Source organism: Calonectris borealis, chromosome Z (assembly GCF_964195595.1).
Source record: "Calonectris borealis chromosome Z, bCalBor7.hap1.2, whole genome shotgun sequence".
NCBI lineage: Eukaryota > Metazoa > Chordata > Aves > Procellariiformes > Procellariidae > Calonectris > Calonectris borealis.
This window is the reverse complement of record NC_134352.1, coordinates 18770814-18797845: the sequence shown is the minus strand read 5'-3', so window position 1 is coordinate 18797845 and position 27032 is coordinate 18770814. Positions and strand designations below refer to the sequence as shown.

At 36.5% G+C, this 27032-nt stretch overlaps 1 protein-coding gene across 7 annotated transcripts in view; it reads right to left on the bottom strand.

Annotated features, from left to right (window-relative positions):
• Positions 1-4273: 4273 nt before the first annotated feature.
• The window catches only part of HSD17B4 (hydroxysteroid 17-beta dehydrogenase 4), a 64748-nt gene continuing 41989 nt past the window's right edge, over positions 4274-27032 (bottom strand). For 2 of the 7 annotated variants that reach the window (XM_075137738.1, XM_075137740.1), the window contains 7 exons: positions 24311-24380; positions 20828-20934; positions 20440-20526; positions 17916-18005; positions 15832-15970; positions 6574-6701; positions 4274-4706 (listed from right to left, as the gene is read on the bottom strand). In XM_075137738.1, coding sequence (XP_074993839.1) covers positions 4617-4706; positions 6574-6701; positions 15832-15970; positions 17916-18005; positions 20440-20526; positions 20828-20934; positions 24311-24380 — 711 coding nt within the window. In that variant the 3' untranslated portion in view covers positions 4274-4616. Of the gene's footprint in view, positions 4707-6573; positions 6702-15831; positions 15971-17020; positions 17446-17915; positions 18006-20439; positions 20527-20827; positions 20935-24310; positions 24381-27032 lie in introns of those variants that run through there. The other 5 variants (XR_012671031.1, XR_012671032.1, XM_075137739.1 and 2 more) reach the window with 5 other exon arrangements.

The window sequence follows — 27032 nt, the reverse complement described above, 5'->3', positions numbered from 1 at the left end:
GCTCCTTCTGACACGCCTTCACAAGAGAACTGGCAAAACGGGAGAGGGCATAGGTAGGAAAGGGGAAAGAGGAAGCATTGGTTAAAAAAGATGACAAATTCACTACGCTGACTCGCTGAAATTTTTAAAAAATGTTTTAAGATTGTATGAGATTATATGCTTCTGTAATTAGAAATTCAAAAAAGTTTAACCTAAATGGGATATTTCTTTAAAATTGGGTATTCTCAATTGTTCTTTCAGCTTATGTGATGCCCATTTTTGATTAAAATAGTATTAATTCTAGTGAAAAAAGGCACCGCACATCATCAAGGCGTATGTAATATAGGGAAACATAAGAGGAATAATGTTCTAAAATGGCTCTTAGCAAGATGCATACACCTTACACCATATAATTTGGACAACTTTGCATATTATTCTACCTTGCTTGATTCTATCTTTGAGACACAGTGACCTTAGAAAGTGCGATTTAATTTAGCAGACTATGGGAACTTTGATAGTTCTCAGTGAGAGACACAAAGAGATCCACCTCTTACAGAGCTCAGCCTTTCCACTGATCTAAGATCCTACCATGCCAGTTCAATGCACTGACTTTCAGACAGGTGAAACATTTGAATTATATCATGAGGGTAATCTAGAAGTCACATACATGCAACCACATTCATAGTCTACTATAGTTTTCCTGACTTCAGGCCTGCTGATGTCGAATGCTGTCTACGTCAGTCTGCTGGACATAGAGCCGATGGCCTGAAGAACGGAATTTCTTACTGCAGATGAATCATCGTGGTGAACTCATTCTCACGTGAGTAGAAAGAAATCACACCAACTGAAGTAGAAGAAAAAAACATTGCAGGAATTGGAAGATATTAGTATTTCCTTTTTCCCTTTACCCTTTCAGAGATTATGATCAGAAAGAAAACACTGCAATGAGATTTATCCTTTCTTTACACAGATCTTTGTTCACACTAGGAGGAGGCAATGCTACATAAAGACAAAGTCATCACCTTCTGGATGCTGCTCTGCCCCTAAGGCTTGTGGAGGCTAATAGAAGATATAATTTCAGTGACATTCACCTCTCTCAGGATATATTGCATTATATTAAAGAGCCTTATTTGAAAAAAAAAACCAAACAAACATTAAACTATTTTAAAATGTTTATTAATCCAGCTTAGAATACTTTGTTATACCACTGAATTCTTCCATTTTACAAAGCATTTTAATTTCTCAGTGACTCTTCAGCAATGAAGGACAGTTGTTTTTACAAGCAGTGCAGCCCAAAGACTAGAATACAAATAACCCTTAGGAGTGTGGTGCTTGTAGAGAGGTGGGATAAGCCTTACAGGAGACAGCATGTAAGTTTCTCTGAAATTGCTCAAGTTTACCTCTCTCTCATGCCTCTGCTCCTCCCCCATTTTACTCGTTTTAATATTCTCTGATTATGAATGCACTTGTCAACATTTAAAGAGCTGTTATCTATAATTATTGAACTCCTCTGAAATAAACTAATTAAGAACAATGCCAGTGACTAGAAAGCAGAAAATTCAGCTTCTCTGAAGCCACTACTAATGGTCAGAAAGTTTATATAACTTTCTCTATCCGTTACTACTACTCTCCTGCTTTAATTAGAGGACCCATAAATGACTGAAAAGGACATACGACAGTGGAACTGCAATTTAATTTTTGGAGGATGGACATAATTGCAAGCCAGCAGGAAGACTGTAGTGAATGTAAGGAGAAGGAAAAAGAGAAATAAAATAATGCTGTGCCATGATTAAAAATCACACCAATTTACACCACCAGGTTTAGCACTAACTCAATTATTCCAGAAGGACAAACAACTCAATTCTTACCTCCAACTGGTACAAAGTCTGATGTCCAGATTTTTCACTGATGTCCAGCGAGCACCTTATTTACACGTATACAGAATTAATCAAAACACTATAAAACACACATTGCAATAAACAGCAGACAATCTTGCTCTCTTCTACATTAAAGAGAGTATATGCACCGTTAAGAATTTTACTGCTAAGATGCTTGTAAAAGCCTCTTTATTTGCTAGAGAATTTAGCAATATCACTAAAGAGCTATCTGAGGTTTTCACATACTAGGAAGAAAACAAAACCCTCCAAATCACTTCAGGTGATCACTCAACATAGTAAAGTGACCTTACCTTCACCAGTAATGGGTTAAGAACATTCTGAAGGTAAATACATCGTGGTAGAGATTAAACCAACATGCCAAAATCATTAATAACAGCTACTCAGGCCACAAAACAGATGAAACTGAATTGTGCTCCTAGAAAAGAGTCTACCACAATACTGAGAGGTGTGCTCAATTAGCCTTGGTAAGGAGAGCAAAAAGAAGAGCCTTTTGCAGTAAAGTAGCGAGGACTTTCTGTTCCACCCAAGACAAACATCTATGACTAAGTCACGGTGCAGGAAAAAGCAGGCTTCCTGAAGTCAGGCTAAAGTCTAGGATGTATATGTCAAACACCAGTGTAACTTTGGGGTGTTTCTTCTGTGTTTTTAATTAAGGCCAGTATTGGGGATACAACTGAAGCATGTGGATTTTGCGTTCAACTGAAACTATGCAGGATAGAAATCATCACAAGAGTACCTATAACTGATAGGGGTCTTGGGTTATTCTTTCCTCCTCACCCAACAGATTTTGTAAACTGATGTTCGTTGGTAGACTGAACTCCAACCTGTTAAATTGCAACAGGTTTCGACAGTACCAACTTCCCTTGCCTGAATATTCTTCCTTCCCACTTCCAAAGGGGAAGTAAAAAAAGCTTATGAGCAGTCTGTTCCCTTCTTGTAGAATAGTGATTTAAGGCTTCAGACAATCTATGGAGCTGAGAAAAAAAATCACCTGTTGTGAATTTTCAAGACCATGTGACCTGCAGTAAATACTATATTCTCAAATGAATTGGTAATTGCTTTCCTAGACTCACAGTTAGTTCCTCACAGTTCCTTTCTCGTAATACACGTATCTTTATGGCATTATATATAGATTTATGGACAGGAAAGATATATGTAGAAAACTGATTTTTTTTTGGTGTAGCATGTACATGCATGAACATACAAAGCTGCAATCAATCTGTCTTTCTCATACAACTTCTTAAGAAAAAGTAATAGAAGACATCTTTATCTATTTGTGACAAAGTTGCTTGGTAAATAGAAGCTGGGCAGTACAGGCAATGATTAGCTCCTACTTATATACGGAAATGACTGCTGTGAAAAAGGTAAATGTTAAGTGGTTATAGGACATTTCTTCAATCATTTCTATCGGATGGCCTCTTTGAGGTGGTGAACATTACACTTGCTCTGTTTCCCATCTATTCATGATGTAATTTATGTGAGATACTTGTTGACATACTTTAGACTCATTTCTCTGCCTGAATCAAAGCATGGCTGATAGTACAGCTGTGAAGAAATAAATTTGTGGAGAATTTGACTCAGTATTACAACATGTAGAATTTATCCTCAAACTGTCAAACTCCTCTGCAGCCCCAAAAGGCTCTTTAATGGCTACGGCCTACTCACACAGTCAGGGCAGTGATGCACCTCCCAGTTTTGGGACAAGAAAAAAAAAAATTCCATCCTCTGCAATAATGCAAAATGATTTTGTCATTCTGACCAAGGAGACAAGCCTTAGATGACCTGAATTCTTCAAAAGGTATCAACGCAGAACAAGTCTGAATGAGGAAAAAAGAGACTGAGCACACAAAATGTTGGTCACATTGGTGAAATCAAATTTCTAGGTGTTCATGTGACGATCAGGGATTAAGAGCATACTTTCTTCAGGAAAACATATGGCCACAGCTGCTATCTCAGTTCTGGCCATAGATACAAAATGAGGAATTCCCTCTTACATCTTTCCCTGCCGCCATGATGCTGGCCCTCATGACAACATGAAGAGCAATTTGGCTACAGTCACAGCTTTTGGTGCAGTGTAGTACCTCTCAGATGAAAAAGTTTCCCCTAAAGAATTAATGCTTACCACTTTCCATGTAATTTATGTGAGTAGCTTATATAAAAATGACTGTCTAAATAAGGCAGGCAGAGCTAAAGTTCAAGAGTTTTTTCCTGTACAGAAAAAAACCATAATGACAAGATGTGAATAAATGGAATTGAATTCCATCTTCCAGTTGTTTTAATGGGATCATGAGAACTTAAGACAAAAAATAATGTAAATTTTAATAATAAACCAGCTAGATTCATAGAAATTAGACAGTTTATCTAAGGCGATGTAAATGAAGACTGACAGACACATAGAAGGAGATATCAAAGAGGTGTATTGGTTTAATTTTCTTCAGAATTAATATAGAAATATATGCATCTTTGTAAGAACTACATAAATTTTATTTAGATAAAGGTATGCAATGAGAAAAGTATGATTCTCTACCACTGCTGAGAAACAAAGAAGGGACAATATTAAAGTTATGTTCATTTCATAATTTTCTGTCTACAGCAATTAAAACAGCTTGTATACTAGCAGTATAATGAATCAGTACATTGATGTTAAGTAGCCTGCAAATGTTTCAATCATTGGTTCTGAACTAATTGCAGTTTCTATCTTCTGAAGTTCTTCACTGCTGTGGTAGATGATGAAGCAGTTCAGAGTTTGGCATAATCTTTCAGGATCATTTCCAATTTCTGGCTCAGCATGATGTTCCCCTTCATTTTTAGTTTACCAGAAAAGAATGCCTGCAAAAAGCAGAGGAAGGGGGAGGGGGAAAAGTATTCAACTGTCCACCCACAATCCAAAGAGTTGCTAGAGCCAAACAAGCCAAACCTAAGTGTGGTTGTTTAGTGCTCAGGAGAAAGCCTTCAGTGTGCAATGCCCGTTGGTTATTGGTTACTAACAGAAAACCATCCAAGTTCAATTTTAATAGCATCCAGAATCACAGCTTTCTATCTAGAGTGCAGGCAAGGCCAAGTCTATCACTCAGGGGAAAAAAAATAAACACAAAGCAACTTCAGTGGCCTCCATTTCTTTTCTATGTATAGCACAGAGAACTTCTCCTGGTATAACACAAACGTCTTCACAGAAGCTGATGGCAAAACTTCACCAGGGCACAAAAATAAAGCTCCCAGTCCTCCCCTCCCTATGTTATAGAAATCTATATATCCTTATACGAAATGAAAAAACGGCATGAAAAGGCCATTTAATGAAAATTAAAGACCTAATGAAAAGGTCAGTTACTCACTCAAATTTGTAACAAATCCAAACAGAAACTTGCACAATATACATACGCACATATTCCAAAGAAATGCACTGGCTTTATACATAGCATATTACAACAAACAGGAACTAAACAAGATGTCATTGCATTTGCAGAATCATAGATCAACCAATGTTTTCACTGAAATGCTGGTATATTACATTTTTATTGTCCCTACTTCAAAGAGTTGTATACCCTGTTTCAATCTAGTTCAGTATTTTTTTAAAACAAGCTTTGTTCACTGTGGCTTTGTAATTTGAAAGGTCTTCGAAGGTTCTGAAACAATGTGCTTTTGCATAGTTCCATTAACTTGAAATACATTCAAATAAGGAATAGCGAGTGCCAGCAGAAAAGAATTTGAAAAGATGCTTTGAGCTTCTTTAGATGAAAAACTTCACAGAAACTCAAAGGAAATACTAATGCCCAAGAATAGATAATGTTCCTGAATTGCAATCACTGTTCTTTAGCATTCTGAAGATTACATGTCAACATCTTGTTTGTTTATGCTTTATGCCTGCTATATACAGAGGGTCACAAAGGATTTTACTCATGCGGTATGTAGGACTTATAACAAACATTTGCCATCAACATTAGTCTCCAATTTTACAATCAGTCTCCAGCAACTTCTGCTTGGAATCAAAGAAAAGGAACTGTTTGATATATCATGAGCTTAATTAAAATTTTCACTTGCTCAAGCAAATCTGTAAGCTGACATACTAAATTTGTGACAGTTTAGTTTACTTTTACACAAGGCATTTATATTAGTAATATTAGTAGTTTTAAGCAGTTGATTACTCCAAGAAGCTAAAAGTACAGACCCAGATTACACACCTTTCTTAAATCTTTCCTTCTCTTAAATATCTACCTGGTTTGGGTGCATTTTGACAAGTTTCAGTGGATCTACATGCATGCATTGTTCGAGATTTCTCTTTGCTGCAGTAGCAGCAGTAAGCAGCAGTAAATCAGAATATTGCAACAAATACAAACTTCCTGCAACATGACCAATCGAAACAGCCTGAATGATCAAACTGACAAACCCTAACCTTGCAAATCGTATATTGTGAACTGCCAAGAAACAAACAAACAACTAACTTTGTACTGCCAGGCTTTATGTCATTTGAGGTATCTTTGTCTCAAGATGATAAAGATGGCATAAATTACTCATCATGTCTTCTGACTAATTCAGTATAAGGTAATGATGCGCTTAAACTTCATCCGACTCTGGTTTGCACTGCCAAAACATCCAGTGTTGCGGATTTTGGAATGCAAACAGTCACGAACCAGAGCTTGATTAAGGCAAATAATATGTCCCCATGCAAGTGAGTATGTCTGTGACGCACAGGTTTTACCTTTTGGGGGTTGGTCTTTTGTTGTACCACGTCCATGAAATCCTCGTCCGAGAGAGTGAAGGTGGTATCAGCAGAACTTCTTGCAGGTCCTTGATACACTGCTCCAGAGCCATTCTTTAAGTCAATTGCTGAGAAGAAGCAGTAAAGATAGCTTTATTTCAAAATAAAGATAAAATTTTCAGTCTGAAGAACACTACTCTCCTTATCTATTATTATGAAGCATCCAGTCTAACACAAATCTTGAGCTAACAGGCACTTAGAAAATGAAAGGGTTTTAATTCTCCTTTAATGAAATTGAGATTAGAATAGGAAAAAAAAATATTCCTGTACTAAGAGGGAGGGGGTTTACAGCAAAGATGGCCATTTGAAAATTCTTGCATAGATGGCAAAAAACATATTTAAACAACACTTAAGATTCACAAGATATTAATTATTGCAACTACTGCGAAAATGTTAAAGTTATTAATAAAGCTCTAATGTTTTTAAAACAGCATCCTATATTCAGAGAAGGCAAATGTGGTGGTGGTTCAAACATGCTGCTGTATTTGCCCTGTTCTGCCCACAGGCAATACAGCCTGTTCTGCTTCATGCAAAGAGCATTTAAAGCCTTGCCAAATATCTGTCTTTCTCTTCTGGAAAGCCAAAAACTCCTCAAAGTGTCTGAAGCTTCAGAGGGTTCTTTTCCCACATAAAATGACCTGCCAAAATAATCTATTACAAGGCTAACACCATCAGGTATTGTGTCATTTGTTCAGAAGACCTATTAGAAGAATATTTTGACAAGTTGCGTTCTGCCAAATCATTCTCAGATTTTGCAAACTCCCAGTCTTTCCCTTACACCTTTTCCTCTTGGTCCCCTCCCCTGCTTTTTAAGCACAAAACAAAATCATTATTCAAGTGGATGTTCCCGTAAGGACATGACATCTCTAATCACAGAATCATGGCTGCCTAGCCAATACTAATACTGTCAGTTCATTTCTCTTAGTTGACAAATTTTAGGACACTGGCCTAACTACGGAGTCTTATTTCTGCATAAACTATCTCATGTGGTTTTTTTTCCAAATAATTTTTTTGAAAGGGTAAGGCAAACTATACAGACTGGGAATAGCTTTTGTCTGGTTAAGTCTTTCATTTTCTGAATCTGTTCTAAGTAATATTTAGCCAGTTACCACAAAACTAGAATGGTATTAAGTATACAATGATGCTCAGTGAGAAGAAACATACTGGATTATTATTATTATCCACTTGATTTTAAGGTAAATTATAATTTCAGGAACAGGTTTAATGGACATCACTAACTTGATGCAATAAGACAAGAAAGAAAAAAAAAATTACTGAGCACCAGATGAACAATCTGTACCTTCTACGTTTGTGGGTAGGAGCTGTGTAACATTCTTTTGATCCACAACAGCTACTATATAGTCTAACATCATAAACAAGCCTTTAAACATTGCTCCTGTAGGTTATGCAGGCACAGACTATTATTTAAAAAAAAAAAAAAAAAATCATCTATTGCATCACGAAATGCAGGTTTATGTATACAAGTAAACTCCTCAGATTAAGTTAACCAAGCTTAACTGTCAATGTGCTTTTAAAATATATCTCTACTCAAATGCTAGCAATGTTACAAACCAGACCAATGTAGCCAAACTCAGCTCCCCTCCTGAGCCAAACAGGACTGGTCAGCAAGCCCCACGTATAAATTCACAAAACATACACATGGTTTTCTAGGATACTTACAGTTCTTAATTATTTCTTTTTAATTACTTCTGGACCTTAGAAATCAAAAGAGTGCTTCATTTTGCCTGCATTAATTTTTTTGGCTGTCCCTACACTTCCCAGACTATTCCAGAAGGGAACCCAGATGCTGAAAGCCTGACATAACATCTTCCAAGACACAAGAGATCCTCTTCTTTTTTACTAAGCACCGGCTGGAAAAGCAGTTTTGATATATCTCATTGATAATACTCATCCACCAGTCTCAGCAGTTTAAAGTTTAGACAACAAAAAGTTAGAATTAAAAAGGTGTAGTGACTCAGGCAAGTTCTAACAGCTCCTACATTTTAATCTGAATATAGTACGTACTTAACATTGTTACAATACCTGTTCTCCATCTCCATTTCCTATCAAAGTCTCAAAAGCATTGCTTATCAATCCATGTCTATAATTCATTGTAAGCTCTCAAAGCACAAGTATGCCTGTAAACATTGCATAATCATGGTACCATGGGCAAAACTGTTATGTTTAATCACATGAAATCCTTAACCCATCTCAAATTAAAACTTATTACAAATTCTGACCTGGTTTCAGCTGGAATAGAGTTAAATTTCTTCCTAGTGCTGTGTTTTGGATTTAGTACGAGAAGAATGTTGATAACACACTGATGTTTTCAGTTGTTGCTAAGTACCCTGCTAGTCAAGGACATTCAGCTTAAGAAAAAAAAGACCAAAACAACACAAGCATTGGGAAAGAGCACAGCCAGGACAGCTAGCCCAACTGGTCAACAGGGTATTCCATACCATGTGACGTCATGCTCAGTATATGAATGCTAGGCGTGATCCAGGAAGTAGCGATCGCTACTTGATTATCAGTCAGCGCAGGTGGTGAGCAATTGCATTGTGCATCACTCATTTTGTATATTCTATCATTATCATGATTATTTTCCCTTTTCTGTTTTATTAAACTGTCTTTATCTCAACCCATGAGTTTTTCTCACTCTTACCCTTCTGATTCTCTCCCCGTCCCACTGGAGGGGGGGGGGGGAGGGGAGTGAGCAAGCGGCTGCGTGTTATTTGGCTGCCTGACAGGTTAAACCACGACAATTCTAAAAAAAAAAAGAGGACCAACCTAACAGTATGTTCTTTTCCCAAAAATATGAAAATACCATTTCCATTTCCTCTTTATTCTTTCTAAAGGGCATTAAGATTTTTACTAAGGAAGAAAAAAAAAAAAAGAACAGAGCAGCCACAAAAGAGGAGAGCTCTGTGACAACAAATACTGTCTTTTTCACAAAAACGTGAAGGACCTTCTACTGTTACTTGACCCACCCCTTTTTTTAAGCTTTATCATAAATGAGTTATGACATCTCTAATGCAAGCAATCAAAAAAAAAAAAAAAACCTGACCCAAAACCCCAAAGAAACTAGGAGAAGGAAATGAAATCCCCAAACTTGATACATAAGCCATAGTGGGTGAATTCTGGTGAATCACACTGGAGAAAGAGTGATCCAAAATACACCATATGTTGGTATTTTAAAGAGGGAGAGGAACTCCCCTCCTTATAGAGAATGGAAAACTAGCCCAAAAACTTACTCGTTCTTTTTTTTTGCAGGGGGGGAAAAAAAGAAAGAAGGATTAGAAACATATATTATCATTTTTCTCGCCTCCTGATATATACCTAGCCTAGAGCATTCAGATGACAACTGAGACTAAACTACAGCACTGGCACATGGACAAATGGATATAAACTAGCAATGAAAGAAATGAGCGGAATACCAGAACAGATTCCAACCATCAGAGTAGAAAAATTCTAGTTTTCTAAAATGACCAGAGAGGGTGCCTTCTTGTTAAATACAACTTTATGAGATAAAGCTATATAACAGAGCTGCCTGCTGTAGCAGGAAACAGTCTTGATGCAAGTCTCCTATACATGTCTTCTACACATATCTGCTGGATATACATCTCTATGGTTATAGCTACTGTCTTGTCACTGCAGTTTGTATGCTGCACTACAATTGCAGCAGCCAGCTTGATAATGACATGGTACTGGCGTACGTATGCCAGTGCTTAGGTGGCTGGTGACCTGGGCAGCTACCAGGCAAGTACCTCGCGCACCGCTAGTGTTGCTCCACTGCTAGCAGTAACAGATGAGTAGCCTAAAGGTGTCTCAGTGTTCCTGAGAACGTGTAGCCCTCATGGCTACTACAGATACAGCTCTTCTCCTAGCCATTCACATGGCTGATCCACTCCATACAAAAACAGAAGTTTGAAACATGGCGTGGTATTCCTCAATACTGTGTGTAGCAACACAAATTAAACTTAAAGCTGAAGTTCCTTTTAAAAATCAACTAGCTTCTTAAATATGTAAAATTTTAGTATTACACACCTGGCAGAAAAGCAGAATCAATTCACCAGATGAAACAGTAGTTATCCTTCAAATTTTTGTTTTTACTTGTATACATAAGTGTTATATTACAGTAATTAAAAATCTGTGAATTATTATCATCCATAAGATGCTGTTGTCAGAGACATAATAAAAAGGTCAAACAAATCATGTATATACAGACTAAACCACTAGACATTGACATTCTATAGCTGGTAGCTAAATAGCCTAAAAATCTAAGATTTGGGGCACAAGTTTTGCTTTGCCTTTGAAGAGTGCCTTACCATTTCTAGGAGAGAAATATTAAGGGGTCAGACTATTTTCTGTTTGTTTTGGTTTGGTTTTTATTCTGCTTCACAGAGAGTAACGGAACAAAGTGTTACCCACTCTTCATTGCCTGAAGTCATAGCGCATCATAAATTATTAAGTAGTTTTGCTGTAATTTGTCAGATGTTCACAATCAACCACACATAACGATTTCTCTCCAGTTCTCCTAACACAGTTTTATTCTTCTGAGAACTGGAAAGGAACAGAAGTATCTTCTGCCTTCAGCAGTGCCTTCAGAAGCATGATGAAAAGCAACAGATGGGTAAACTCTTCTGAGTACTGTTCTAGAGAGCCATTAACTATCAGCTAACAAATCTCAATGGCAACATCTTTTCTCCATGGAAAGAGAAGTTGAAATGAAGTAGTTTAACTCTAAAAAAAAGATAAATATTTCATAACCATTGAAAACAAAGGCAATTGTTGGATGGTAATAAATATGCAGGACAGAGCAAAGCATGCTTTAGGTAGCGTAGCCTGGAGAAGTCAAAGCTGGGGGGTCTCAATTAAGAACTTTGTTAAAAAATAAGAAAAGATAGCTCCAGTACCGTTAAACTTATTCCTTAGATTTTGATATTGCCAAAATCTGTATTGCTTTACCTTCTTAAGAGGATTTTCAGCATCCTCTTAAATTAGAACAGCTTGCTTCTATAAAGAAATACTACTAATTAAGACCAGTTGTCAGTGGCTACAGTTCAATGTTGTTTAGACAGCGAAAGAGCTATCCAAAATGTCACATCCTGAGTACAAGGTCAATGGTTCTACACCTCCCCATGGCTTCACACCATTCACAGAGAACGACGTAAAAGTAAAGATCATCGCTAATTAAACAGACTAGTGCTACTAATATTAGTGCTACCATCAAGAAGTGTCTCTGTAACAACAAAAGCTAAATGCAATTCACAAACCTCACTTCATTCAAAGCAATAAACAAAAATCTTGGCTTACTGCAGAGAATACAGATCAAAAGGTTACAGTTGCAATTAAAACAAAACACTAAAAATAAATATAAATTTTAAGAAAACCTTTTGGTTCCTGAAAGTTTGGAAAACAACAGAATGACTGAGCATACATGAGACCAAATTTCACAGTGGTCCTCTCTCATTTCAAAGCGGTGCTTTCTCTCATTTGCTTCCCTCCCAGCCTCCTCCCAGATCTTAACAGGCTCAAGGACATTAGAAGATGCTGAGCTACAATCATTGAGTAAGACAGCAATGAGCTGCGGGGCCTAGATTGTTTCTAGTGCTGTCAATTGCTGCAGTTTTCATAACAGCACAAAGCTGTGCAGAAGTGACAAGTCAAGAAATTAAAAGACAAGCCAGGACAACTACGTAACAAATTTAATAAGGGAAAGAGGCATAGCAGGTAGCCCAAGAGAACCACAAAGGCTGCCTGTAAAGGCCTGCGAGGCCCTTAGAAAGATAGGCCTTAAAAAAAAGATAGATAATGAAACAATTAGCATCAACTCAAGGCTTAAAACAAAACAAAAAACTCCCCCCAAAAAATCTACCTCCTCACATTTCAGTTGTTTCAGTGAGAACACGTCAAGAATTTTGACCATACACTGAAGGAGTATGCAATATTTATCCACAGGAACTGAATTCTAAATTAATTTTAATGTCATACTTTCCTCTCTGCTTTATTGTAGCTATGTATGTTATGGGATCTAGCTCTCAAAACAGCAATTTTACTTTAAGAAAAGAGAGAAAGATAATTCAAAATTGTTATAATCTAACTTAGCATAACATTTACAAAACTGATTCAAAATTATTGTGCACAGAAGATCAACTAATAATCAGTAGACCAAATTTAAATGTAGTGTGAAGAAGTGCAATTCTACTGACAGAGTTGACTAACATTAAAATCTGAAGCAGGTTTGAAACTGGTCAAAATAGTAACGTGTAATTAAATTCAAGCTATAGCAAAGGTAACAAATTACTATCACCTTCCATTTTTAAAGTAAAAAATTGATTTGTCAAAGGCTAAAATTTCTAATTATGTACAGAAGGTTCCATTCCAACAGGAAAAGCCAAGCATTCAAGTCAGTAAACGGCATTGTCAATGTTATATATTCTAAATTGGCTGTCATCGTTCATGTGCATTACAAAAGTCTTGGTGATGACCATATAAAGATCTGTTAGAAATCTTTTGGATTATCAGCAATATCTTAACTGCAAGAAAGCTGTCTTCCTTTGACTGCAAAGCCACAAACTATACTCTTTTTCCACATTCACCATGCAAAAGGAATTATGTTAGCATCTAGTAGAAGAGACGGTACATGAAGATGCTCTTGAATACTGAATAATAATGTATGCAAACAAGCAAGAAGACTTAAGCAGGCAATTACTTACAAATCTTGAATGCTTGCCTCTGGAAGGTCTTTTTTTGCTTTGTGTTTGTTTGGGTTTTTTTTAATGACCAGAATAGTGTTTAAAAAAAATCCCAAAATAAAAATTCCATCATGCAGCTATACATACCTTGCCATTATAAATCTACATTAGACTTAAAAAGACAGCAATAGTAGTAGTTATTAATCCACATAAGGACAAACTGTGAGAATTAACACTACAGTTCTCACAACTGCTAACACTCTGCCACTGAGTTTACATAACTATTTTAATATTTTAATACTACAATTTAATATTTAAATTATTAATCAAAATTTAATTTTAATGATTTTATTTTAATATTAACGAACTCCTGTTTTCTTCATCCTTTAACTGCTTGAAATTTCCAAGACACACAAAGATATTCAGAAAACCATCAGATGACACAAAAAGTTCTTTGAAAAAGTGATATACAAAGGGAGTAACTGCATACCATTATTCCTGATGAGAAAAGTAAGCAACATTTTCTACGTTTCTATCATCTTGTCACCTAGATATTTACATTCAGCTTAACATATTTACTACACCATAGAGACTACATAATTCATAAACACTAGCCACTGTTTTGACACCTAAGCTTGAAGGAACTGACCATACTATACAAAAATTTGCAGTAACTTTTCCAAAATTTTGGAAATGTTTCAATTAAGCTCCTAATAGTAGTCAGCAACACAAAACGTTTAAAATATTAGATTATCTCCTCCACCCTCCATCCCACAGAGAGCTTTAAGTAGTTCCAAATTCATATAAAAGTACAGATATTGTTGAATGCAACAGAAGCAGAGGGAACAGAACAAAGAAACGTTATGTCTATTTAATCCCTTTCAGCTACAGAAATAAGCATTGGAAGAAGGCACTACTTTCCTCCCACTGCTTCAGTAGGAAACAGGAAGAGAGAACAAGCTTTGTCTGAAAAACAGAAAAGGCTGACTCTTGATTTACTCAAAGCAGGAGTACTCTCTCTCTCTCTCTCTCTGGATAAAATGGCAAAAACATCCACCTGTTTCCCCTCTAATAAAACTTGGCCTCATGAGGCATGCAAGGCCACCGCTCAGGTCTAAATCTTTAAATGTGCCTGTTCTGTGTTCAGCAGTTCGCAGCTTAAGATCTTCCTGAGCAAGAAATTTTATTCACGTCTTGAACACCCCTCATCAGATTTTTCTTCCGTTGATTTGTCCCTCCATACTTTGAACATACGTAATACTGGATTTAAGTGACAAACAAAGCAGTTCCAAAATTAACAACAATGATAAATCATCTTGAAGATAGATTTTTGGTTATTATAAATATGACCATCGCTGTATAAAAGGAAGAGCAGTTTCTTAAACACAATAATCATTTCTTGAGAACAAACATTGCAAAGACTTAACAACAGTTTAAAAAAGTCACAGTTCATGTAGGACAAAGCACGCAGACCTGATTTGACCTACCAACATGTCAGTCTGCCCCCTCAGCCTGTCAAAGGGCAGGCCAACTCATCTGTATCTCCCCCAAAACTGTTCTGACTAGAACCAACCATTGAGACCAATCAAAATGTAGCAGTCTAAGTGACAGATTTGACCCCAAGACTTGCATTTCTCCACTAACTTCTCCAGAAGTTACAATCTGACTATGATTTATCCCTTTGGAAAAACTTTACATTCTACCAACAGACCATTCAGGACACCTCAGCAAAAAAACCTGAATAATTCCAAAGACAATGCAATATACCCAAGTACTAAAATTAGACTGCTTTTTGCAAAAATACATGTCCTTAGAAACTGAGCATAAGAGAATTTAAGAGGAGAAGTTTTTTGAGGAAATAGTTTTGCCCCCATCAGACCATTTCACATGCTTGTATAATCCACTTTTACCAGGAAACACTTCCTCTCTGACCCATTGCTATGACAAGCTTTAACCTTTAAGCAGTCCCATGCTTAAAGGACGGGTAAGCATCATTATACAGTCATTAAACCTTGATCTCAGGAAACTTGAATGGAAACAAATTGGGCTATATTTTCACCGAAGTGACAAGAACAATGCAGTAGAAATAAATACTTGTTTGTTTTAGATTAGTTAGCGAGTACATCACTAGCAGACAGATTACTGTAACACAGAGCTGCTAGTAGGTTAATTTAGCCTGCTTTTCTAATTGCAGCGGTGATCCATTCTGGAAAATGTAAGTAGAAATGCACCGAAGTTCTGGAGGATGGTTTGCCTATGCCTACATCTAAATAAGCAAGTTACAGAATTATGTTCCTAGAAGGGTTAGTAACTGCCATTATGGAACTTTATCTGACCTCCTTGTCACTTGGGCATAGTATGCATTCAGATTTTTAGGTCCCAGTGAATATTCATCTACTACCTTATACTTATTTTCAAGATATCAGTTTAATTAGAATGAGTATAATTAATCTCACGTCATTAAAAAAATGCATCAGGGCATTATATAAAAGCTACAGCTTACTCCACTGCATTGCTGTTTTTCCATCTTTAGTGATGTCCCATTGGAATACCGCATTTACTTTCTTTACCAATTCATTTCCAATCTCTTTGACACGACGACCGATTTCTTCAAACACAAGGTCACTCTGCAGCCCTGCAGTCTTAAAAGAGTGAGTATGAAGAATTTAAAATTGAAACGCTGTTAATAAAGTACTAAATATGTCTATTAGTTCAAGCACTGTGTCCAGGAAAGTCTCTATTGCAGAATTATTAAATGCAATTGAGATTTCTTCCACCACAAATAATCACCTCTAGCAACTCTCAGCATTAAAGGTACATTCAAGCAGAAAATGCTTCATGGACTCTTCCTTGAGAATTATTTCAAATCTTGCCTTCGCAGATGTTGTCATTTATCAGTACAATTTAAGATATGTTTTATAATTAGGGCTCTAAGGGCTTCTAAATTGCCCTTTATTCACTTCGGAGGATAACCGTTGCCACTTTTTCCATGCTGAATGGCGTGTTAGATTTTAGAAGACAAAAACATTTTTAGCAGTACATTACTTTAACTTGACATGGAAGATGTTCAAAACATACTGCACTATGAACACAGTCAGAACTCCAGTGTAGACACAATGTGTTTATCATTTAAGAGTGGGACTAGCTACATTTACATTTTCAACCTTTCCAAACACATATTATTTTGCAAACCTTTCACTGTCTTTCTTTAACAAATACTTGTACTGGATAAAATGCTACACTTCAAGAAGCTGCTCCAGTGACATTTTTCATCTAACTGGAACTGGAGCAAAGCAGCTCTCATACCTTTAGTTGTTCTGCTGTACCGACCTGTACACCAGAATGCAATACTCCTCATGCTGCTATCTTGTCATCTCTTCGGTTAAGCCTAACATTTTCCATTATATAACAAAGTTCCTGATGACATCTAAATTTGCCAATCTTCACTCACTCAGGCTAGTTTCCCCTGGTGGATATCTACCTCTGTCAGCAAAATTCTGCCAAAGCACCTTAATTCCTCAGAGTAAGCTTAAAGAAAAAAAAAACTGCTCTGCCCATGTTAAAAAAAATCTCTATAATTATTTAACTGAAAAGTTATAATGCTTATATGTTTGAACTTCAAATGCTGATTTGGCAACAGTTCAGAATGTCAGATGACTAAACACAACCAGCAAAAAGAAACAGGTTCCAGGAATATATCACAAGCTTTATATGAATGTCACTATTTTCATAAACTTCAATGCATTACAGTTTCATCCTTTGCAGGCAGGAATCAATGGGGGAAAAAAAGATACAGTTTATTAATGCAATGCACTGTGCACCCATGTCTTTTAGACCACATTAAGAACCCAAAACATCCTCAGCATTGCATGTACAATTCTGTCTTTTGTGGTAAGTCCAGTACCCAAGGTTTAATGCATGCATGCAGAGGATTTTTTAAAATATATATAGTATAAAGTGCATATTGTGTGTTAGGCCTAACCACACGCACAAACAGCTATCAGAGCCTTCTTTCAAAATTATTCAATGACAAAACTGTTCTTTTCTATGAGTACACTATCTCATTTTCATTTGTTCTGTTCTTCTAATGCCTTTCTGCCGCTCTCCCCATGTCTATCTGAAAAAATTGAGAAAGAAAGGTCACACACTTTTACAACTTAGATTGAGTTTGATCTTCAACATCTACAAAATAAAAACAAAATGCTTGTTTTACAGGTACAGCCCCAAATTATAGCGACTAATTTCAATCTTAAGTTATGCAAGTGCTCAAAACCTGTGGCCCTCACTGGTGCATGCCTCACTTGTTTTGTAACAATGCTTATCCTAACAGTTCAATTAGCATCAAGCACTTCAAACTTCATCAGCCATCCTGTGTATCTTAAAATGTCTGTATTTTTCCCCGTGAAATAGATCCATGAACCTCTGTATCTTAAACAATGCGTGTGTTCACATCTCTGAACTCATATACTCGCCTAAGTACTGCAAATAAGACTGGTAAGTGATCTAAGTATTTTTTCCGTGTTTTTCACAAAAAGAAAGCCTAACTATGCTGCTTTGCAAGTTAAGACTTCTATTGCTTCCCCCTACCTTCAGAGGCTCCCGAGCGGAAGGCTTATCCAAGGCTGGTACTATATCGACATAGCCCCCTGCAATAGCAACTTCTCCAGTCTCTTTGACCTGTGGTGGGGGCAAAAATTACATTAGAGAGGTAATGTATTTGCAAAAAGTCACGACAGAAGGGCAACCAAGGAGTCTTCCTTAGATTTTAAAATCAGAGATGAAGAAAAGAGAAAACATAAAAGTTCCAGAGTGAAAAAAAAGCCACCCCATAAATGCGTTGTAGTCTTGAGACAAGTTAGTATACTATGCTTTGCAAACAGCTATTCAAGCAAAATAATTTTTTGTTTCTTGAGAAATTATACCAAAATACATTGCTGTTTTTCTGTTCACAAAATGGTAGGAAAACCTTATTTATCTGAAAATTTACCTCTAGTGTTGTAAGTTACTGTTAATGTTACTTCATAAATAGTTCTGAGAAAGACATTGTTTTAAAATGTTTTTCCTCTCAGTTGTTAAGAATTCATCCAGACAGTTTCACTATCTCCAAGTGCCTTACACTGCAAGTTGCACTAGAAACAGTTTTTTAAGCATTGTAAAACCAGAAAGATTACATGAAGAAAGATGAAAAATACTTGAATTATCTTCTGTTTTAATTTTTTGAAATAATTAAGTCAGAGAAGAAAACAGGTTTCATTTTGGCGTTGCCTCTTTAAGGGGTCTGACAAACCATTCTGACTTATGGCAGCAAACAGAAGATGGAAAAATGATTCGCTGACAATGCATATAGAGAGTTATATGATAAACAGCCAAAAAGGACGAATACCCAGTATCACAGCCTAGTTTATTACACAGGTGAAATTAATACAGAAAGACTACCTAATAACAATTACTCAAATCATGCCTAACAGCTTGTCACCTGCTGCCACTGCACTTCAGACAATGCTGAAAATGGATTTAAACCATCATATCGAAGTTATATGTCTACTTTTAGTTTGATTTAACCAAAGTTTATTACAAGTACAAAGATGGCTTTATGTCAGAGTAATCCAACATGCAATAAGAAACAAAATTCTGCACAATTCATAACTGTTGAAACAAGGTGGTTTTCTATAATCCTCTTATTGTAATTTCTCTCCAAAATAAGTTACTCCACACTTGTGAAAAAAAAAAACCTGTAGCAAAACCCCCCAAAACTCTACATATTAGCAATGACTAAACCAAGCATAATAACAAATGCAGCCTTTAAACACAACAAAACATCCCACTCTGTTTACAGATACCAAAGGGCTTAGAAGCATATCATTAATTCTGTTAATTTACACTGTACATGCAAACCCCCAAAAGTAAATACCTGAAGTCTAGAAATTCTGTCAGGACTGGGTGGTAGTATCTTTTAAATATAGCTACGTCATCTCCAATACAGTAATCTCCAAAGGCACCAAACTGTCTTATTTACTACTAGTAACCAGAGATGGAGAGTTTGTACATAGTAGCCTCGATGTTGTTATCATTCTGAAATTCTACAGCTGCTAACACTCACAAGGTCTGCAAACAAAATTTACATCTTTCAGTCAATATTTATCCCAGAAAGCTGTACTCCTGTGGAAACAGCAACCCTATGTTCTCACGATGACTCTCCTCATTTGATTTTGCCTGCCCAATCCTCCCTGCAGCTGCAACTATCCCTGCTGCTGTACTCACTAATCAACAGCTGGCCACATTTTTACAGAGATGGGGTTGCAAAACTTTGGCCAGCCAAAGCAGTGTAAATTGCAGCTGCATAACACATATTGACAAATACAGTAGCAAATCATAGTTTAAGAAAGTGACAGTGTCATAGGATGCTACAACAGAAGCGATGAGAATTTACTTTTCGCCTCTACATAGAGTATTTTATCCTTAGCTTCCAGTAAGTATCCTACCAAGTGTAGGAAGGATTACAGGATACTCACACAAAATGCTAACAGCAATGCTAAAGAAAATAGAATAATGCAGCAACTGAATTTATGAAAGTGTAAATTCTGTTTTATTGTAGTTACTATGTCCAACTGCTATGAAACTTCCATTCTTAAGTAAGTTGTTCTGTGTAGATGCAGCTTAAGTTTAACTCAATTTAAACTAAATTTGTAGAAGTTTACCTGCGTAAACTAACTGTCAGGAGTTAATTTAAGATAAACAAATGTTAAAAAAAGATGCATACACAAGGTTATGATGAACAGCAGAAAACAAGTACAAACTACGCTGACCTGAGAATGACTGCTTTTTGCTCTGCCACAGTGGACAAACACAGAGAATGCAATACGATGAAACAAGTTCTCATATTATTTAATATACGGAGTGTATTAAGTCCTGTAAGTATAATGGTATTTTTACTGGAATCTTAGTGACACCATAAAATAAGTAAGAATATTTCATTCTATTCACTTAATTGCTTTACAAAACCTTCTTCAATGGTGTGCTTGATGAGCCACTTTTTTTGCTTCTCCTCATACCCCAGTCTTTTAACCAACACATCTTTCTCTAAAGCCCGCAATGGTGAATGTGTTCTGACCTTGGTCTGAAAATGGATTCTGTTTCCTTCCTTCCACATTTCTGTTTGTAAAGTCTGCCCCGGAAAGACTGGTCTCGCAAAGCGAACCTAAAAAAAAAAAAAAAGAAAAGCGGGGGTGTGAATAGATCTGTCATACATAAATGCAAAAAAAGCATAGGCTCTACTGAAATGAGAAAAAGCAAAGAGAAAAATCAGTCAACTAGCAATGTAGAAAGCCTAATATTTAAGTAAACATACCAGACAGAGGCATTAAAACGCACGTAGCAATAAGTAAAAACAATGTGGCAGTCAAGGCAGTGCAAAAGCCTTTTCCCACCCTAAAGAATTTTTTTTGGCACCAAAACCAGAAAAATCAAAAAAATTAACTGAAAAGAATGAACACACAGACCTTGATCGCCTTGAATCTGTTCACATCATTATTTGCAAACTGCTTCAAAACGTTTCTAGCAGCAAACCCAAAGGAGCATAGTCCATGAAGTATAGGCTTCTTAAATCCTATTTTGAAAAGTAACATTTTAGCATTTGTAATATTAGGAGTTTGCATGTTGCTTCTACAAATATCTGTATTTTCTTCATAATATTTTCCTCCAATGATGTTCTTAATCCTTTTTCTTTTTAACCTAATTTATCTCACTGAAAAAGCATCTGTTACCATTTATTGTTTCCTCTACTTTGAAGCAAAGGAAAGTGCTCACTGAGGACTGGCACTCCAACACTGCCTATGCTATGTAAGACTCACAAGTAGAATTAGTCCCTGCCTGTAGAGGTGACAAAATGGAAAATAAGGAGATTGGCTGTTTTAATATACATGCATAGGCACACCAGACACACAGTTACATGGAAGTACACATATCAAGGGTAAGAGGGACTGTAATGATTAAAAAGTGGTGATACTAAGATTATTTGATGCTTCCCATTTTTAATTCCTATTCATGGTTGCCAAAAGTCTTCAAATATAGTGCACACTTCTTTATTTAGAAGTGGAAAAAACCCTGAAAAGATTTCAGGCATTTTGAACACATCTAACACAAAAGAGAAATGAAAATTTAGCGTGTTTTGTTTATACTAACATTTTTGGTCACAGTTCCCCACACTTCTATGCTTTGGAGCAAGACCTGAAACTTGGCAGGGCATAATCTGTATTAGCGCTGAATCTCTTTCCAGTCCTGTCAAAGTCTGACAAAATAAACCTTTGAAAACTGGCCTGAGATTTGCTAAAGTGCAATGGTTAAGTTTTAAAGATGCTGCTTGTACTGAGTGTGTTCTGATCCCTTAACAGGTTGCTCTGACCTGACAGGGCATGTGGACAGTAATTGATCACACTTGCAATAGCCCACGGATTCAAGACAGATCTGTCCAGCTTTGGCTCTGAAACCAGTTGCTTTGCCTGGAACTCATCTGCCAGTCTCAGCTGCCAGAGACTGTTTTTCCTGAGCTCTAAACAACTCCTCATAGCATCTACACAGCATGAAAAGTTGTCCCAAGGGACAACAGCTGGGAGAAAAAAGGAAAAGCAAAACCAAAACCAAACAAACCAAAACCAGGAGATAGGATAAAGTCTAGCCTGCAGAGAATCAGAAGATGTAGAAGAAGAAGAAACCATCTTCAAGACAGAGACAAAAAAGCCACTAGGACTCAATGCTGGGAAAGATGGCAATTCTGTGATGCGGCCCAAAGGAAAAACAAGACTAGCAGGAGTAAGGATGAGAAACAGAAATTTTTACTCATTAGGTTAGGAGAGGAGATGAAGGACAGGCTAAAAGGAACATGATTCTGTTTTCTTGCTGCAAGTATTCCACTTTGATCATTCTGCCATTTCTTTCCTGTAAGATATTTGAATATGCACACTTCTAATAGCACTTTCTTTTTTGTACACTCTGCACAGAGTATTTCTGAAAGCACAAAGATACCATGTAGTCAATTTTAAAACAGATTACTGGCATCATTGTAACAATATCAGTATTCAGTCTCCCTCATACAGAATGTTATAATGACATTTAAAGCTTAGCTCAATTCACCATGCAAGAACCTAAAACCCACACTATTTTCAGAATTCAGAAACAGACAAATATATACGGTACTACTCTCCCCAGTATTTTCTTTATAAAACTAATGCATTCTCAAAGAAAAATCTGTAAGGCAATCAAGTTACTTATTATCTAGACTAAAATGAAAACAAAGTAAACGTTGCTTTCACTTTCTAGTGTCTTGGAAATGGTCACAAGGTACAGAAATAAAGGCACAAGAATATAAAGAGGTGTTTTCATGTAGTATATCTCCTCCGAAACATTACCCACAGGAAAGCTTAACAATAATCCTGGAACAACCTAAGTGCATTATGCTGCATGTGCATGTTGGTGAGAGCCAGTCAAAGAGAACATTCACAGAGATTAAAGACAAGAAGATGAGTGAATATGCCGAAACAAAAAATCTTTTGTATAACTAGAAAAAAATATTTGTGGAGTATCTTTACAGTCATTTTCTGCTTTGTCTGAACCTACATTTAGTATAGGTATTTGAGTAGGAGACTGCCACAGTTCCAAAATCCAGTGTGGCAGTTTTCTGTTCAGAGAGACTACCTCATTCTACAGAGTTAATTTCATTTTTCACTGTGTCTAAATGCCAGTGCTCTTTGTGTCAGCAGGTAAAAGACTTCTACTCCTCTTCTTTTGTTAGTTTTTATAGGATTATCATAATTATTTTAAACACTGGGGTTTCAGTTATAAACATGTATTTTTCTCCTCCAGCATCTTCAAGAGTAACTGGGTGATTCCATCCAAATATTTATCCAAAATCATCAGCTAAACAAACAGAATCATTTAATAAAGCAGGGAAATCTCTTTATAGACTCTGGTATTTGATTATCATTATTTATTAACACAAATTTACATAGAATTATACAAAACAGAGTTAACCAAACAATTAGTATGCATTTATGAAAGGAGACGATTTGTGGAAGTATGTTAAGTGCAATCTGAACAAGGAAGCATAGCTCTGCTCTATGTATCTTGGTAAGAACACCATACAATGATACTTCTATATTAAAAAGAAGTCACCAGAAAACTGCAGACCAATTATTACAGACCAGTATTTTCATGGAAAGTTTATGATGAAAGCATACATATTCAGGAAAATTTCTTATGTAAATCGAATTGCTCTCTGCCAGGAGTAATCACACTATGCTACTAGCAAGGCCTGAAAAGAACTCCAAAAAATACCTTTACAATAGAAATTTAAGAAAACAGACCTTTCTTTAGTAATTACATCTCTGCAAGAATTAGTTAATGTAGCCTATGGTCTGTTGTTTTGGCAGGTAGCATTACATAAATGAACAAGCTACTATGCTAGCAAGACATGCAGTTAAGCAATTTTATAGGAAAGAAGACTTCTGCTCTCCCACTCTCCCGAGATTTATCGGGATTGAGAAGACTACACAGAAGCACAAAAAAAATTCCACTGAGACCAAAAAAATCTCAAAATTATTTAGATGGAAAGAATTATCTATCAAAGAATTTATGGAATTGCTTCTGAAGCTTTTGATAGTCAATTATTTCTGCTTCTGAAATAGAGATTGTAAACATGGGATAGTGGCAACAAACAAGCTCTGAAAGGAAAATAGGATAAGAGGCAGGTTTCCATTGTACGCAGAGTCCAAGCTCATTTGCATTCCTAGCTACAAGAAGCAATGCTTTAAAGTTGAAGTGTCACACAGAACTTTGAAGACATCTAACGGTGACTCCAAGAACAGCTTTAAAAAAGCACTGTTTTTTCCAGCTTGTTAAAGATGTACAGACTAAGTGAAAAAAAGATTAAAAACACATTTACATCATCCTTTGTCCAAATACTAATACAATGGTACCCCTCAGCTCACCTCCAAGAGCAGCAAAACTTGGATCAACATGTAAAGGATTCCAATCCCCACTCAGACGATACAAGGCAGCCTGCAGAAACAGAGAAAGAAAAACGGGAGGCTAGCTGTGCTTGGCAGAAATGGGCGGGAGTCACTCAAAAACTTACGATAGATCAACAAACTTACCACAATCTATTTTACTGATACTTAGATTACATACTGTACAACAAAGCAGCTAAAATAGAAATTAAATGTTATTGTGCAGACAAACTTCCAAAGCTCCAGGGAAATGTGCCAAGAACTGCATGTGGTATTATAAGAAAATAATACAACTGCTTAATGGGAGTAAAAACCAACCTACTCTGCTGACATACAGATCCAGCTTCACTAAAATTTGGCAACAGTGAATTAATGCATTTTCTAGAATTTGTCCATAGGTTCTTTAGCCTGAAGTATAATTTTAGAGTCTTCTCCCATGACAGATTCACCCATAGTTTTAAAAAAAATTACATATGAAAACCTTTCTTTTTTTAATAAACACACAAACTACCAGGCTTTTTCAACATTTGATTCATCTTACAGAGATCAGAAATATTCTTATCTTTCCCTTTTAAGAGTAACATGATTGACTAATTGTGATACACTTCTCTCTTAGCAGATTCATGGATAGCTGGTCCCAATATTAAAAACAAACAAAACCCCAAAGTAACATGCCAAGCCTTCTACAAGACTTCTCCTTCATGTTAAATATTCTTTTTCACTAGTAAAAAGTAGAGAAATACAGATTTAGTGTATTGTATATACTGTGAGTGTATAAACCTGAGAAATGATGAAGTTTATGGCTACTGTACTTCAGTTTTCTGTCTCTGTGTGGCCTTAGCATTTTCATTATCAAATCTTATATATGCTGTATGTGCACAGTGGCCAGCAGTCCGTAACACAAGAGGCGTGACAAGCCAACCTGCATCTTTCTGGACTTGTTCCCTGGCCATCAGATTCCAGTGAAAACCAGTGACTAAATGATTGTGGAGTACTCTCTAGTACAACATTCCCAAAAGTACAGAGAAAAATCAGTACATCACGTTAACTAACGCTACTGAAGATTGCAAGAATTTAGTAGTTTTATATGAGGCATATACAAATTGAATATGAATTTAATTGAAAAGAGCTTTTAAACTGAAAACAAATTTTATTTTAATCGAGCACGTTATCAGCCTTTGGAATCCCTTATCATTAAACATTTTCTCCCAGCATTTTGGACTGGGATCGTAAAAAATGGTATGTGTTTATCCAAATGAGGGTAAACTGCACTAAATTCTGTTTGGAGGAAAGAAGCTAACAGATTTCTCAAAGGGAAGGGAAAAAAAAAAGATTCCCCAAAGGAAGTATTTTTTGATATATGTCTAACACCGCTTCTTCTATCAAATCTGAAGCAAAGGACAGCGTAACTAAAGAGGTTCTGAATTCATATTATCATTTTAATCCATAATGCATGTTTTATTTTTAATCTGTTAATATTCAGGTCCATTTCTTCAAGTATACACGCCTTTCACACTAAGCTCTAATTCTCTCTTATTTGTCCTGGTAGCCTTCATCAGTACAGCAAATGTTTAGTCTCAGTTATGGTGGAATGTAGAAGAGCTTATCACTGCTTTTGTGTGTGAGAATTGGATACATGCATTATAAACCGCAAGAAGAAAATCCTAAACTGCACCATAGCTTAAGCACTCAAATATTAGAATGGCAAGTACTAAGCTAATACTTCTCCATGGCTGCTTACATTGCTGTTTACTTTTTTTGGAACACTTTTGCTTTTGAAAGCAAAGATGTATCAGTAAGATGGCATCACTGGATCTGAAATTTCTAACTGTAATTTATTTTCGCTCAAAACATATATTTATGATAACTTTTTTTGTAATTATCTTCTAACTGATCGTATAAATTCTTAGGAAAATAGTAAAGAATGGAAATTTCATACTAATGTAAGACTACAGTTCAGATGAGGCCGAGTTTGACCTTCCAAAAGGGACAAAGGAGTGGGCAAATACTTTGCTGAGGGAACAGATAACCTGAAATTAATCTTATAGCGTCATCTGGAAGTAGAAATAGATAAGATACCTCACCTTATGAGAAGAATAAGATCAAGATCTCCTGAAGGCAGTGTCCTCCAGTGCCAGGACTCTTCAGTTAGCAATCTACAAGCCAAACCAAGTCCAAAAGAGCAAGCCAAATGGACTGCCAAGTGATCCTACGCCACAAAGGCCATTCTATAGGGGGCTCCCAAGGAGTGTGTGGTGAAACAGACAGTGCTGGTTGAGGGCGGAACAGGAAAGCAAACTGAGATAATGTAAATATCTACACTCTACTACACCACTAAGGCAGCTGGAGTGAAATGATGAGTGGGAAGAGGCAGCTGGAAACAGGTTAACAATTATCATCCACCGAGAGCACCTGCTCCCTTCACTTGCTCTTCTCTCTTATCTCAATTCTCACACAAATAGAAGAAAAATGGGGAATTAAGAGTGCCACCACACTCCCACTCACACACATAGAAAACCCACAGCAGCAGGAGTTCAGAGAAGAACATGCACATGCTGCTCTTCTGACTTGCTGTGTCTTCACTTGTCCCTACTCTTCCCCCGAGTAGTTGTTAAAACTGTGTTTTCACTGTCAAAAGCTAGAGATGAGTAGCTCTGATGTACCACTAGCTTCTTTGCTAAGAGCTAAGGCCTTAATGCCACCA